Below are 14,142 nucleotides of genomic sequence, written 5' to 3' on the forward strand. Positions count from 1 at the left end.
TTGGACATCTAGGGATAAAGCACTATTTCAATGCCATCCGCGAGAGCGATACCAAATCGAAGCAAACTCTGAATACTAAATTGGCAAAAATGCCCATACACCCCCTGAACTTTAGAGGAGTGGTCATTACACCCGCTAAAATTTTATTTTGGCCAATTTACTCCTTCAACTTTACACATCTGCCAAATCACTACCTTTGTTAATTTGCTGTCAAAATTCTAACAGAAAATGCACATGAGACACACGTGAAACAAAGGAGAGAACTGTTTTTTGAGTGAGGGAAACACAATTGATTAGAATGACCATCTCGTCGTTCAACCACAATATGGATCCACACCAGACACACCCAAAAAAAAGTCTCAAATCTCTAAAACAAGTTTGTTTCAATTTTAAGAAGGTTCTAATGGATCTGGATATGAGGGATTGCGCCGCTAAAGCTCCCTAGGGATTTCCTAGAAACCCAAACAACCAGAGGTTTTTTGTTTTTAAGTTTTTAATTGAAAACAAAAATTCTGGGTTTTGAAGAACTTGGTATTGTTGCGATTTAGAATTAGATGTTGGTTTTACCGTTTTGGTTAGTTTTCTTTATTGGGTTGGTAAAGATTGTTAATATAGATGGTGGACTTGGCTATTGGGGTTGTTGATTACTGCTCCCAAAGAATTCGTCCAGAGAATGCTTGAAGGGTAAAAGAATCGAAGTCCAACATTCCATCCTTGTAAACCACGCTTCATTGTAGGAAAACAGGGTCCCGAAACTAAGGCATCATGGGAAATATTTAGAATGAAAATATCAATAAAATGGTGGCTATTGAACATGAGATCCATATTTGCAGCTAGACGGTGCAGTGGGACCATAAACGGCTGGAAAAGGACTTCCAGCCCCGGAGGTAGGGATGCCACAGTGGTGTTCTAACTATTGATCTCTCTCTTTTTCTCATCTTTTTGATTATGGTATTTTAAGCATCACGTCACGTGTATTTTTTGTTAAAATTTTGACAGCAAACTAACAGAGGAGTGATTTGGCAAATGTGTAAAGTTGAAGGAGTAAATTGGCCAAAATAAAAGTTCAAGAGATATAATGACCACTACTTTAAAGTTCAGGAAATGGGCACTTTTCCCTACTAAATATGACTTGATTCAACAAAGTTTGATAGGGCCTAATCCAACAAACCGGTCATTTGGACCCAGGCCTCATTTAAAAAAAAAAAATGTTAATCACTATAATTGCAACACAAGAATGGCCTGAAAATTTCTTCATAACAGTGGCCCAAAATTGGAAGCCCGAAAAACCCAATCTGAACCTGTCTGCTGACCCTCAAGTCAATTTCAGAAATTTCATCATGATCCGACCCATGAACATCGAAACCCATAAATAATCTGAATCGGAATCGGATCGACCGGCCCATCAATGCAAAGGGTTTTAGCCGAGTAAGCATTTCCAATACCCAAAAACCCTGAAATTTTCTTCTTCTTTACATTTCTATATTTCTCTGTTTTCTTACGAAAATTCAATGATTAATTGTAGGAAATTGAACCCTAGAACTTTCTATTCACTCACTAGAAACCCTAGTTCTAGCTGTACCTCTTCATTTCACTCTTTCAATTCAATAACCCCTAATTTGTACTCAATTGAACTGTATTCATGTTGCAAAAGTTTCAGCTTTTTGAGTTCTATAAGGGGTCTCAATTCATTTTCCCAAAGGCTTTCTCTACCAAAAGACCCTAATTTTAGTAGAAATTACTGCTCTGTGAAGAATGGTGATGGTGGGTCTGGTGAGTGGACTGAGGAGATAGAGTATTTGGATGAATCAGGGAGCGTTATTTACAGTGGGAAAGGTGTGAGGTCAGTAGAGCCTGGTGTTGATGACCATGTGATGGTGGGTGGGATAAAGAAGCCATTTTTGAATGCTTCTGCTGTTGCTAAGATTGTTGAGGTTGTGAAGAGGTGGAAATGGGGACCTGAGTTGGAGACCCAGTTGGATAAACTCCAATTTGTACCAACTATGACTCACATTACTCAAGCCTTGAAGGTTGTTAAGGATAGTGATGCTTGTTTGAGTTTGTTTAGATGGGCTAGGAGGCAGTCATGGTATCTGCCAAATGATGAGTGTTATGCGATGCTGTTTGATGGGTTAAACCAAAATAGAGATTTTGATGGAATCCAATTGTTGTTTGATGAAATGGTTAGTGATTCTAGTAATATGGGATTTCATCATTTACTGCGTATAATCGGGTAATTCAGTATTTGGCTAAAGCTGAGAAATTGGAGGTGTCATTTTGTTGTTTTAAGAAGGTTCAGGATTCAGGTTGTGAAATTGATGTTCAAACATATAACTCTCTTATTACATTGTTTTTGAATAAGGGTTTGCCTTATAAGGCATTTGAGATATATGGAAGCATGGAAGCAGCAGGGTGCTTGTTGGATGGGTCAACTTATGAGTTGATGATACCAAGTCTGGCAAAATCAGGCCGTCTTGATGCCGCTTTCAAGCTTTTCCAGGAGATGAAAGAGAGGAATTTTCGGCCTGGCTTCAGTGTCTTCTCGTCACTTGTTGATTCAATGGGCAAAGCTGGGAGATTGGACACCTCAATGAAGGTGTACATGGAAATGCAGGGTTATGGGCTCCGATCATCTGCTACTATGTATGCTTCTTTAATTGAGTCATATGTGAAGGCCGGGAAGTTAGATGCTGCTCTTAGGCTTTGGGATGAGATGAAGAAAGCAGGGTTCAGGCCTAACTTTGGGCTGTACACATTGATTGTTGAGTCGCACGCAAAATCAGGGAAGCTTGATATTGCTATGTCTGCCTTTAAAGATATGGAGAAGGCTGGATTTTTACCAACCCCATCTACATATTCTTGTCTCTTGGAAATGCATGCAGCCACTGGACGAGTAGATTCTGCCATGAAGCTCTATAACTCGATGACGAATGCAGGTCTGAGACCAGGTTTAAGTACTTATACTGCCCTTTTGACGCTTTTGGCTAACAAGAAGCTTGTGGATGTGGCTGCCAAAATTTTACTTGAAATGAAGGCCATGGGGTATTCTGTTGATGTGAGTGCTAGTGATGTTTTGATGGTGTATATCAAGGATGGTTCTGTTGATCTTGCTTTGAGATGGTTACGCTTCATGGGTTCATCAGGTATTAGAACAAATAATTTTATAATCAGACAATTGTTTGAGTCATGTATGAAGAATGGTTTGTATGAGTCAGCCAAACCTCTCCTTGAAACATATGTGAGCTCTGCTGCAAAAGTTGATCTCATACTATACACATCAATTCTAGCACATCTTGTGAGATGCCAGGAAGAGGAGAATGAGAAGCATTTGATGTCTATTCTTAGTGCTACCAAACATAGGGCACACTCTTTCATGTGTGGACTCTTCACAGGCCCAGAGCAGAGGAAACAACCAGTTTTATCTTTTGTGAGGGAATTCTTTCAGAGCATTGATTATGAATTGGAAGAGGGGGCTGCCAGGTACCTTGTCAATGTTCTTCTCAACTATCTTGTTCTTATGGGGCAGATAAACCGAGCTCGATGTGTTTGGAAGGTTGCCTATGAGAATAAGCTTTTCCCAAAGGCAATAGTCTTCGATCAACATATTGCTTGGTCCCTTGATGTTAGAAACTTGTCGGTGGGAGCTGCTCTTATAGCAGTTGCACACACCCTCCATAGATTCAGAAAACGCATGTTGTATTACGGTGCTGTCCCAAGACGTATTAAATTGGTTACAGGACCTACCTTGAAGATTGTGGTCGCACAGATGTTGAGTTCAGTAGAATCTCCTTTTGAGGTCAGTAAGGTGGTTCTAAGAGCCCCTGGAGATTCTGTCATGGAGTGGTTTAAGAAACCAATTGTTCAACAATTTCTTCTAAATGAGATTCCATCAAGGTCTGATATCCTCCTGCACAAGCTGAACACACTTTTTCCCAGTTCAGCACCTGAAATTAGATCTCTGTCTCCTCCCAAGCCTCTAATTGCCAGGAGAGCAATGTAAACATATCTGATATCAGTTATAGGCCGTGTATTTGTGAAATGGAACTGTAAGTTGTTATATGTTTCAGTGGTGTGTTCTTTCTACCTTGGGTCTCTTATTTCATATTGATGAGACATGCATATAGGCCAAAAAAGAAGTGGAAGTATTGGCAAAATAAAAATTTTAATTAAGAAATAAATAACAAATGATAAAAATTCAAAGAAGAAAAGGTGTTAATCTCACGATTGACAAACGTTTACACATTGAGTTGAATTTTGAAAATCCATGTTATTTCTGAAACTCAGATTGTTCTAATATCTATGAAACTTGAACTTCGCTTTTATTAGTAGCTTCCAATCTTATAATTTTTTTTTGATTAGTAAATAATTTTATTAATATCTGAAAAAAGTTTGCTCCCATTACAGTAGCTGTATACGACAGGACATACAAAGAAAAGAACAAAAGAAATATGAAAAAGAAACAACTATGAAAATCTCAAGGAGGCCAAATAATCTAGGAACCCTGCAATCAAAAATGATGTAGGTGGCTATATCCACTCATAAAAGGACTTGAGGAATATATATTTCAGCTTGGTCATGTCACCTGGCATTACTTTCATTCCCAATGGACCACATGAGATACAATGAAGCTGCTTGCCACACAGCCCCATTCCCATGCCTACCAAAGCACCCCTTCCAACCCTTGATCACCTTCCTGACCGAAAGGGGCATTACCCATGACACACCAAACAAGGAGTATACCATAGCTCACATATCCGATGCCACTGCACAGTGAAGAAACAATGAATCACATCCTCACCACATTTTTTTTTTTTTTACAAATGAAGCACCATGCCATTACATTTATAATATAAATTCACCTAACAATGTCATGTTGGCTATTGGAAATTTTATTTGTTGTTGATATGCTTTTATCCTAGACTGATTTCAATGTTTTATCTGCACAGAATTTGTTCAATATATTTGTTTATATTGATGTGACCACATGACCAAGTGATATTCAATGTACATTATTTGAGAGGCATGACAGTTTGTCAAACGGTGGCAAATGAGGAGCTTTTTGAGTTTTAAAGCTGAAAATTATTGATCTGTTAATTTTGGATAAAAGTTATATGTGTAGTATTTTTCTCATTCATATTCAATTTTTTTTGGTACAAAAATTATCATTTTAGATTTGATATTGCATTTGGAATGTTTGTTTGAGATTTTTTGTGTATGACTACATGCAGATAGGAGCATGCATGTCTGCGTGTGGCTTATTTTTTAAAGCAGATAAGAAATTTTGAATCCTGAAACTATCTTTTTATCAAATCTATTCTATCTGTAAAATAGGTCAAGGCAGGCTGGGAAGTTGTGACAACTGCAGGTCAAAACTCTCCCCCAGCCCCAATTAAATTTTAGAAAGAGGGGAACACAAATGAAATCTGCTTCTCCTGGATGCCTTACCTCATAAGGTGGCATTTGACTCATTGTTCCTCAGCTGCTTTATTCCAAGATGCATATCTTTCTGTTTGTTGCTTGGCCTGTGACACTAAATTGGCCTGCCCCACAACTTCTTCCAAAGTCTGTGTTCTTTTTCTTCTGTTACTCTGTTCAAGAGTGAAGTTGACAAATTTTTCTCTGCACTCAAGACTGCCGAAGGTGACCTGGTTTATTAAGCAAATGCTCTATTGTTTCAAAGTCTTTAGATTTTGAAATAAGTAAATAACAGTTATCAGCCATAGCACTCCCCCCCAACCCCCCCCAAAAAAAAAAAAGAAAACAAAAATGAGATGTTGGTGAGCTGTTCTTACTTAACTTACCTGCATTAAGTTCCAATTGATAGATTTTTTTTTTCTTCTTTTTGCAGGCCTGTTCTTTATTGAGTCAAATATAGCTGCAGCTACTGATGATAAGCAAGTTTCTCCTATTGGATTTGACAATATTTCATGCTATGATTGAGTATGCCAAAAATTTGGATTTGAATATCCCTGTAGGGGCAACAAATTTAGATGCTTTGTTCCACAAGAGAGAGTTGGAGCTTAAAAGGTACAGTAGTAATTCACTTTTGGTTTATGTTCAGCTTTATTTTTAGTGAATTTAATTTTTTGTTCTTGTGTTTGAGTATTGTCCTTGAGAAGAATGGACATGACAAAGATTATCCAATCTCATGCTTGGGATGTAAAGCTAGCCTAGTCAACTGAGTACTAAGCTCATCAAGCTGAGCTACCTTTGCTGAAATTTGATTGGCTTGGGATGTAAAGCTAGTGTGGTTAAGCCTCCCATTTAGCTTGGTTGGTTTGTTAGAATAATCAAATGGTAGTTTGAATCAGGTGTGGAAAAAAAATTATTTCCTCTAATTATAAAAACTGTTCATATATAAAATGTTCTCTTCTTAAAGGCTCTGGAATAATAGTAAAACTAGAATGGAACGTTTTAGTTATGAATGATGCCCCTAAATTCATCTAACTAAACCATCCCTATTCCACGTCTAATTTTAGAGGTTATGGAAGCAACTTGGAAAGAGAGTTCCTACTTAGTGTAAGTTTCGGACAGACTAGGGAAGTCACAGGACTGGGAAATGTTCTTGAAATGGTCACTGTTTAATTTGTCATTCACAGCAGCAGCTGCTTTTACTCACCTTAAAAATTCTGTTTGTCTTAGTTACCTTCCGGGCACTCAATAAGTTTGGAAATGCAGGCTCCTCCCTCCACCCTTGTCTATAGTTTGCTATGTATATTTAGTTACATTTTTTTATTTCTCTGATATATATACATATATATATATATATATGGTTGACAGTCATGAAATGTTGTGACTTGATCTGCATTTTAGAACCGTACAAGATGGTGGTAGCAACAAGTAGTATATTAGACTGAAAGCTGAAAATACTTGTTATTAAAAGTAGAACAAAACACTTATAGTAGTAGTAGTAGTTACAAAATCTCAACAGAATAGGTTAACAGTTACAAGGCTTGTACTAGTTCTAGTTACAAGGATTGGAGGGAAATAGTGGTAGTAGGAACAAGGAACTCTCTCTAAAGAAGGCTTCTAAAAGAAAGAAGTTTTGGAGAGAAATTCTGAGCCGTTGACAGTCATGAAAGGTTGTGACTTGATTTGCATTTCTGGAAGGAGATCAAAAGTGTATTGGATGAAACATACAGGTAATGTCATTTTTAGGTGATTGCACCAATTATGGTGTGATAGATAGTCACTTTGAAGATTAATAAATTCATACCATTTTCAACTATCTTGATATCGTGAACTGGCATATTCTTGAAATTTTTATTATAGCAGGGTCAAAGGTTGGCACGTGTAACAAGATAAGTTGGCATACTGAACTAGAGGCAACTCCTTTTGTTGGCAAAAAATCATTTTAATCTGGAATCACTGGTTTTCCTTGTTACTAGTGGATGGTGGTTGTTACTTGACCATGGTGTCAAGAAAAAAATCCATTAAATTGTCAGTCATTGAGATAGCTTCTTGCTTTAAATAATGCAAGGAAGCATATATCATCTTTTGTTTGTACAATTTTCCATCCTCATGTAAGCAGGTGGGTTATAGAGAGCAGATTAGACAAGCTAAAACCTATTGTTACTTCTCTGGCATGACAACCTTTTTTCCCCTGAACTATCTGATCCTCAAAAAAATAAAAAAAATAAAAACAAAAATCAGTCCTGCTTTTATTATTGATGTCGCTATACACTTCTCATTGTTGATAATTTGGTGATTGGCATTGGCATAATCTGCTTTTTGGTTGGCCAAAACAGGTCTATCAAAAAGGCATCCTCTTTAAACCATAGTAAAGTAAAAGGAATGCCTTTGTCTGCAGTGTCTTTTCTTTATTTTTACATAGATAATATTGATTATATTAATATATAAATGAAAAATAATTTTGGACTACTTGTAAAATTTGAAAATTATTCTGTTGCAGTGTTGTTAGATTCTCTTTTTACTGTCCTATAGCTGAGTATAATAACCAAGGGAATGCTAATTTTATTACTCGGTAGAAATTCTGTTCTTCTGATTTAAATTGTTTGTCTTTCCATAATATACACTAAATTTGGATTGAATAGTGTATTTTGCTGTTGAGATTCTGAAGATAACATTTTCTTGTCAATGAAATTGCAAATATCAACTCTGGTGAAGAACATATTTTACAGAATTTAGGCCTCGAAGAAATTGAGGATCCAGAAAATCAGGTACATGTGGCTATATTTTAGGGGCCCCCTTGCACTGTCCTGCTTGGTTGTGACTATTATTTTATATATAAATTGATGATGTATTATCTAGTCCAGCTATTTTTCTATGCAATCCACAATGTAAATATCTGTGCAATGGTTGTATTGTATGAAATGAAGCTAACACCCATTATGGGTGCATTTGATTTCAGCACGTAATTTGGACCATCATTGCAGTAAATTTAAGTCAAATGTAATATCTAGGCTGAGAACCCAAAAATAGAAAGAAAAAGAACTGTCATGCATGATATGAGATACAGATTGTTGGCTCAAAAGAGGGTTCAAAAGATCAATTCAAGACAGTTTTGAGTAGCCAAGAGCATTGTAGCTCAGTGGCATTGCCTGTCTCCTCTGTGAAGAGAACCATCCCCCCTCCCCCACCTACTACAACAATTGAATTATCCAAAAAGAAAAAGCAAAAGACAGTTTTGAGTAGTTTCTGGAGGTTACCAGCTTCTGTTTTGCACTCTATATTAGGTAGACTTGTAGTTTCTGAAGGTTTTTTTTCCCCTTTTAGATTGAGCTGGTGTCCTGTGAGTGGAGTTTGCAGCATAGCTGTGTGTTTTTGTCTTGCTTTTATCATCTTTTTCTCATTTGTTTGAAAAAAAATTTCTTATTCATTTTTTTTTTTAAAAGCAGAGAAAAAGAGTCAATTTGATGGCAAGCAGTGTGTTCTGTCTATTCTCTATATTGAGAGGAAAATACTCTATATTGAGAGCAAAAATAGAAAAGAAAAAAAAAAAAGAATACACCATTAGAACACACCTAGACTTTATTGGCTAAGCTAGTTGTACATGTGTCGCATGATTTACTTGTTCAGTTGTTTCTGTGTTTTTGAAGTCCAAGAGAGAACTACGGGTATCGGGGTGATCTTTTCTTTTGCTTTTCTTCCCCCCCCCCCAAAAAAAAAAACATTAGGCTGCATAACAGGATAGCTCTCCTTTGATCATAAACTCCTTAATTTCTAACTCTTCCCAATCAATAAGAAAAGATTGAATAATAAGTTTTGGTACAACTCAGAAAAATTACAAACTAAGGGTTCATTTAGATTGAACTTATTGTTGCTGAAACTAAAAACTGAAAACACTGTAGTAAAATAATTTTTAAATGGGTAAATAGTACCGTGGACCTATTTTTAATATTTTTTAGTGCATGAATAGTGCTTTGAACAGTGATGATTTTTGTACCCTGCACAGTAAACTCATGTGATGTTACTGTTCACGCACAGGAAAAAGAAAAAGAAAAAAAAGAAACGCTGAAATGAAAATGCAGATGCCGAATCCAAACCAGCACTAAATTAACCGACACTTTTAGAAATAAGATTAGTTTTCATTCTTTCAATATCAGGGATTCTATCTGTTATGGATATTAATAATGGGATTAAAGACTAACATAATGTTTTAAAAGAGAAAAAAAGAAGAGAAGCACATGTAATGGAAAATCAGACAAAAATAACTAAAAGCAACTGGCTTAACATTACACATCCTGAATACCATCACTAAAAATATATTGTCAAGGTGTATTGTTCAAAACTTTGTTATTTCTACAAACATATTAATCTAGTAAAAATGATGGAGTTGAATTAGGTTTTAGGCTTTTAACTTCAAATCAAGATTTAAAATATATTAGAACACATATTATCATTGGTGTTCTATGTTCATAAACATTGTGAAATTTCCAATAGTTCTCACTTACAAAGTCTCAAGAGATTAGAGGGGGAAAGGCAAAGAAAAAGAAGGCAAATTGATTTTGGTTGCTATCAGTAAAGCAGTAATAGCAGGCTGGGATCTAATTCTTTTCAAATCCTTTGGAAGAACAAGATGTCATTGGTATTCCTTGTAAGTACATTTTAATTCTGATAGTTCCCACTTGAGAAGTACAAGTTTGCCTTGTGCTCTATCCAGCAGGCAAGAATATTTAAATTGTCAAGTTAGGTATCTCTTTTGTGAAGATACTGTGACAACTAGGATATTGACATGTATATTTGGGTGAGACTATTTTTTTTTATATCAATAAAATTTGATTTTTTTATCAAGAAGAAAATAGAAAAGCAAAGGATGTGGGCATGACGTGGTGGTATAGAATTGTTTTGTAGTGGCTGTGCTTCTCTACCTTATGCAACTCAGCTAATAATGAATCCACCGTAGATATGGCGTTGTTGTAACTTCTGGAAGCAGACGTGGAGATGCTTATTAACAAACTCCCAATCCCATAACCCTCCAAAAGAAAAAAAAAAAAGGGATATGTGTGTAGCTGGCAGGCCAATTTTGCACTGATAAATTCTAATAACTTTGGGCTTGTGGTAAATGAAGATCCTCTGGATTCCTGCAGGCTTGGAGCAACTTTTGTACGAGGGTTTTTGTTTTTGTTAATGCCCTTGTTTTCACTTGCACTATAATTTTCAGCCTAAATGTAATTGTTAAGCTCTCCAAAATCTGAAAGTGCCCTTTGTTCCTTTATCAATTATATATTTTTCATTGGGCTTTTCTTGTCATCCTTTATGTAGTCAAGAGATACTTATTTCAATATTTCTTTTCAGGATTTGATAAGTCTTACAAATAGCTTTTTCAGTTTAATGGTACCTTTTCTCCTCTTAAAGATGGAGGCCTACAGTTTGACTTATTATGGATTGGATTCATAAGGTAAAGTGTTCTTCTATCCTTCACCATGGATCGGATTTATGGGTCGTAAGTTTAAATGTTATCAAGGAGATAAGAGTGAGTAATGTTAGAAGAAACCATACACAGATGTGCGTTTTTTTATGAAGATTTTTCTTATCAGATTATGAAATTTGATTTGATGTGTATAAAGGAGGAATGAAAGACATAATCATAGTGCTACAAACCACACACACAATATATTTCTGTACAACTTAAACATGTATTAGGGAGCTAAGTCAAAGCCTCTACGAAATAGGACCAATTTTTTGGCCCTGATGACACATAAAAGCTGTAACCATAGCCTATTTCTTGCCTCAATTGACTTTGTCTTTCTTTTTTTAAAATTAAATATTTCTAATAATGCAGTAATTTGCAGGGTTAGTATGGTGACACGGAGGGAAGGGAAAGCAGGAAAAGAAGATGGGTGGAATTCTGCTTTTGTCTGGACTCTGTAGAAACTGTGCATAATGCAATGAACTTTTTAAGTACTGCCATTGGATGACTGAAGGGAAACAAATCTTTTTCCAATGATAGATGCATGGACTAACCATGTTTCCAACAAAGGCCTTGAAGCTAAAAGTCAAAGAATATATCATTCATGCCCAACTTTATAAAATGTTCAAAATGCCTTCACTATTCTTGCATTTACCACTCTTTAGAGTAGTTCTTTGCTTTCTTGGACACAATAATAACATTGCTTTATATTGAAAGGGTAGTTTTGATAAAAATTAAAAAGATAACATGGAAGTTTGCATCTTAGAGAAAAAAAAACAATTAAGAGTTCAAATCTGCAAGAGAACTCTTTTTATTTATTTATTTATTTTTGGGTAATAGGGAATATATAACAGAAGCAGAAAACTACATAGCCCTACGACTAGTATTAGTACATAATCTATTACATCCGAGACCAGTGAGGTCATATAATAAAAGCGAGGACAACTAAATAGGAGTGTCTAAAATAACAAAAGGCTACCGGAGATGAAGTGCTATTCTATTTCTTGCAAGCTGGTCAGCACATGCATTTGCTTCCCTAAGGCAGTGCTTCAGCTTCCATTTGGGGATTTGGATCATTAAGGAAACTTACTACTTTCAATAAGGCTTTATTGGGAAATGGTTGTGGCGGTTTGGGAAGGAAGAGGATAGGTTATGGAGGAGGGTGATAGTTTCAAAATATGGGGAAGAATGGGGGGGGATGGACCTCAAAATTAGGTAGGGGAGTTCATGGGTGTGGTTTGTGGAGAGGTATTCGCATGGGATGGGAAGATTTTAGCAAAAATTGTCAGTTTGTTGTTGGGTTGGGGAATAGAGTGAGGTTTTGGCAGGATGGGTGGTATGGGGATCAACCTTTTCAATTGGCTTTCCCAAGGCTGTATGGTATTGCCATCGATAAGGAGGTATCTGTAGAAGCTTCTTTGTCAAGGCAGGGGGCGGAGGATAGAAGAATTTGGAATGTTCGCTTTATTCGAGAATTTAATGATTGGGAGATGGATGATTTGTCAAGGCAGGGGGCGGAGGATAGAAGAATTTGGAATGTTCGCTTTATTCGAGAATTTAATGATTGGGAGATGGATGAAGGGCTGCATTTTCTTCGCATATTGGGAGCTAAGATTCCTCCAATGGATGTGGGAGATCGGATGAGATGGAAGTTGAAGCCTAATGGAGATTTTGATATCCGATCATATTATAACAAATTAAGGGGTTCTCCCTCAATTGTCTTTCCTTGGAAAGTTATATGGAAAGCAAAGGCCCCTAGGCGAGTTTCCTTTTTTGTTTGGTGTGTAGTTTGGAATAAGATCCTAACGGGTGATAATATGAGATTGAGGAAATTGGTTTTTGTGGATTGGTGTATTATGTGCCGACATTGTGGAGAGACGGTAGACCACTTACTTCTTCATTGTGAGATGGCTTATCGGTTATGGAGCTTTGTCTTTATAACTTTTGGCCTGTCTTGGGTTGTACCTAGATCCATACCAGATTTGCTTTTTGGCTGGTGGAATTGGTTGGGAAAGTACTCGTCTCAGATTTGGAATTTAGTTCCGTTGTGCATCCTTTGGTGTATTTGGAAGGAATGGAATCGGCGGACTTTTGAGGATTTGGATAGTTCCAGTGATCAGATGCTTGCTTCTTTTAGTGGGACTCTTTTTGATTGGTCTCGGGCATGGGGACTCACGACTAGTGATTCTCTCCTTTCTTTCCTTAGCTCTCTTTCTCTTTGTAATTAATCTGTTGATTGGTTTTATTTTTATGCTTTTTCTTTGTTTTCTCCTCCTTGTATTTTCTAGGTTTGCTCTATGATCTTCATGCATAGAGTAGCCATTCGTATATATAACATTCTTACTTATCAAAAAAAAAAAAATCATTAAGGGTTTGGCTTAAATCCAGTAATTTTTTAACTGGACATCTCTTGTTGTTTTAAATATACATTAGCAGTGGTTGTGAATTTTAATCTCCACATTTTATTTAGTTAATGGGTGATGTGACAGTTTTTCATTAAAACAAAAGGAAATCCCAGTTAAAAAAGTATTGGAAGTAAATAAAACTCTTTATATTTTAGTTAAATTACCTTTGACTTTGTGCTATTTGCCCTTTATTTTTGTTGTTCATATTAATGTTCATTCCGAAGTTTTCTACTGAGATGCTGAACTGGAGAGAGTAATTGAGACATTATTACAGTGTGAAAGTGTGGATTTATTTCACAAAAAGGACAAAAGGTAGTCTGATCGATGGGATTTATGACCAAATACAAAACGTATGATACTCTTAAAGTGTAATGCATAGGGTTGGCCGTGCACACCATTGATGGAAGTTACCTTCCCACCTAGGATGATTGCATTATCTCCCCATTCTGTATGGAGGAGCACCCCTAAAGGGTCATCAATCAACCTTAGTGAATTTATGCAAAAATAAAAAGAAAAAAATAATTCCTTTTTGCTTGGTTTACAAATTATGGGTACGTTTAGTAGAAGAGATAAGAACAGAAGAAAGGAATGACCGGAATATATACTTAAACTAAAATATTATAACTACTTCTTTCCCACTTTTCTTTTTCTATCTTATCCATCCAAGCATAATGTATGTTTATGGAGATAAAAAATGTAGTAATATATTTTGGGAAAAATTCTAGAACCACAATCAATTTCATATTTATTTTTATAACTATCTAATGTAGTGGATTGTGAGTGGTTGGAAAAAGGTGGTAGATTCACATAAAAACGATAGACAACTAATCATACTACTCTACCATATAAGATAGTTGTGAAAAT

The 14,142-nt window shown here is 36.1% G+C and overlaps 2 protein-coding genes and 1 long non-coding RNA gene across 3 annotated transcripts; 2 read left to right on the top strand and 1 right to left on the bottom strand.

Moving 5' to 3' along the window:
* The first annotated feature begins 1,379 nt into the window (after positions 1–1,379).
* Positions 1,380–5,736, top strand: LOC112005174 (pentatricopeptide repeat-containing protein At1g79490, mitochondrial-like). Its single transcript, XM_024037424.2, is given in 3 exon segments — positions 1,380–2,196; positions 2,199–4,046; positions 5,332–5,736. Coding segments are annotated over 2 exon segments (2,487 nt in total). The 5' UTR covers positions 1,380–1,511; the 3' UTR covers positions 4,001–4,046; positions 5,332–5,736.
* On the bottom strand, positions 3,802–5,559 carry LOC136068173 (uncharacterized). The gene is made up of 2 exons (XR_010629572.1): positions 5,446–5,559; positions 3,802–4,763 (listed from the first exon to the last, which is right to left on the bottom strand). It is a non-coding gene; the product is annotated as an uncharacterized LOC136068173 (long non-coding RNA).
* Positions 5,737–12,129: 6,393 nt separating the features above from the next.
* LOC136068159 (uncharacterized) lies at positions 12,130–13,187 on the top strand. Its single transcript, XM_065774919.1, has 2 exons — positions 12,130–13,054; positions 13,162–13,187. Exons 1-2 carry the CDS (start codon positions 12,130–12,132, stop codon positions 13,185–13,187), a joined length of 951 nt encoding a protein of 316 aa, XP_065630991.1.
* The last annotated feature ends 955 nt before the right edge of the window (positions 13,188–14,142 follow it).

Source organism: Quercus suber, unplaced genomic scaffold (assembly GCF_002906115.3).
Source record: "Quercus suber isolate HL8 unplaced genomic scaffold, Cork oak 2.0 scaffold_102, whole genome shotgun sequence".
Taxonomy (NCBI): domain Eukaryota; kingdom Viridiplantae; phylum Streptophyta; class Magnoliopsida; order Fagales; family Fagaceae; genus Quercus; species Quercus suber.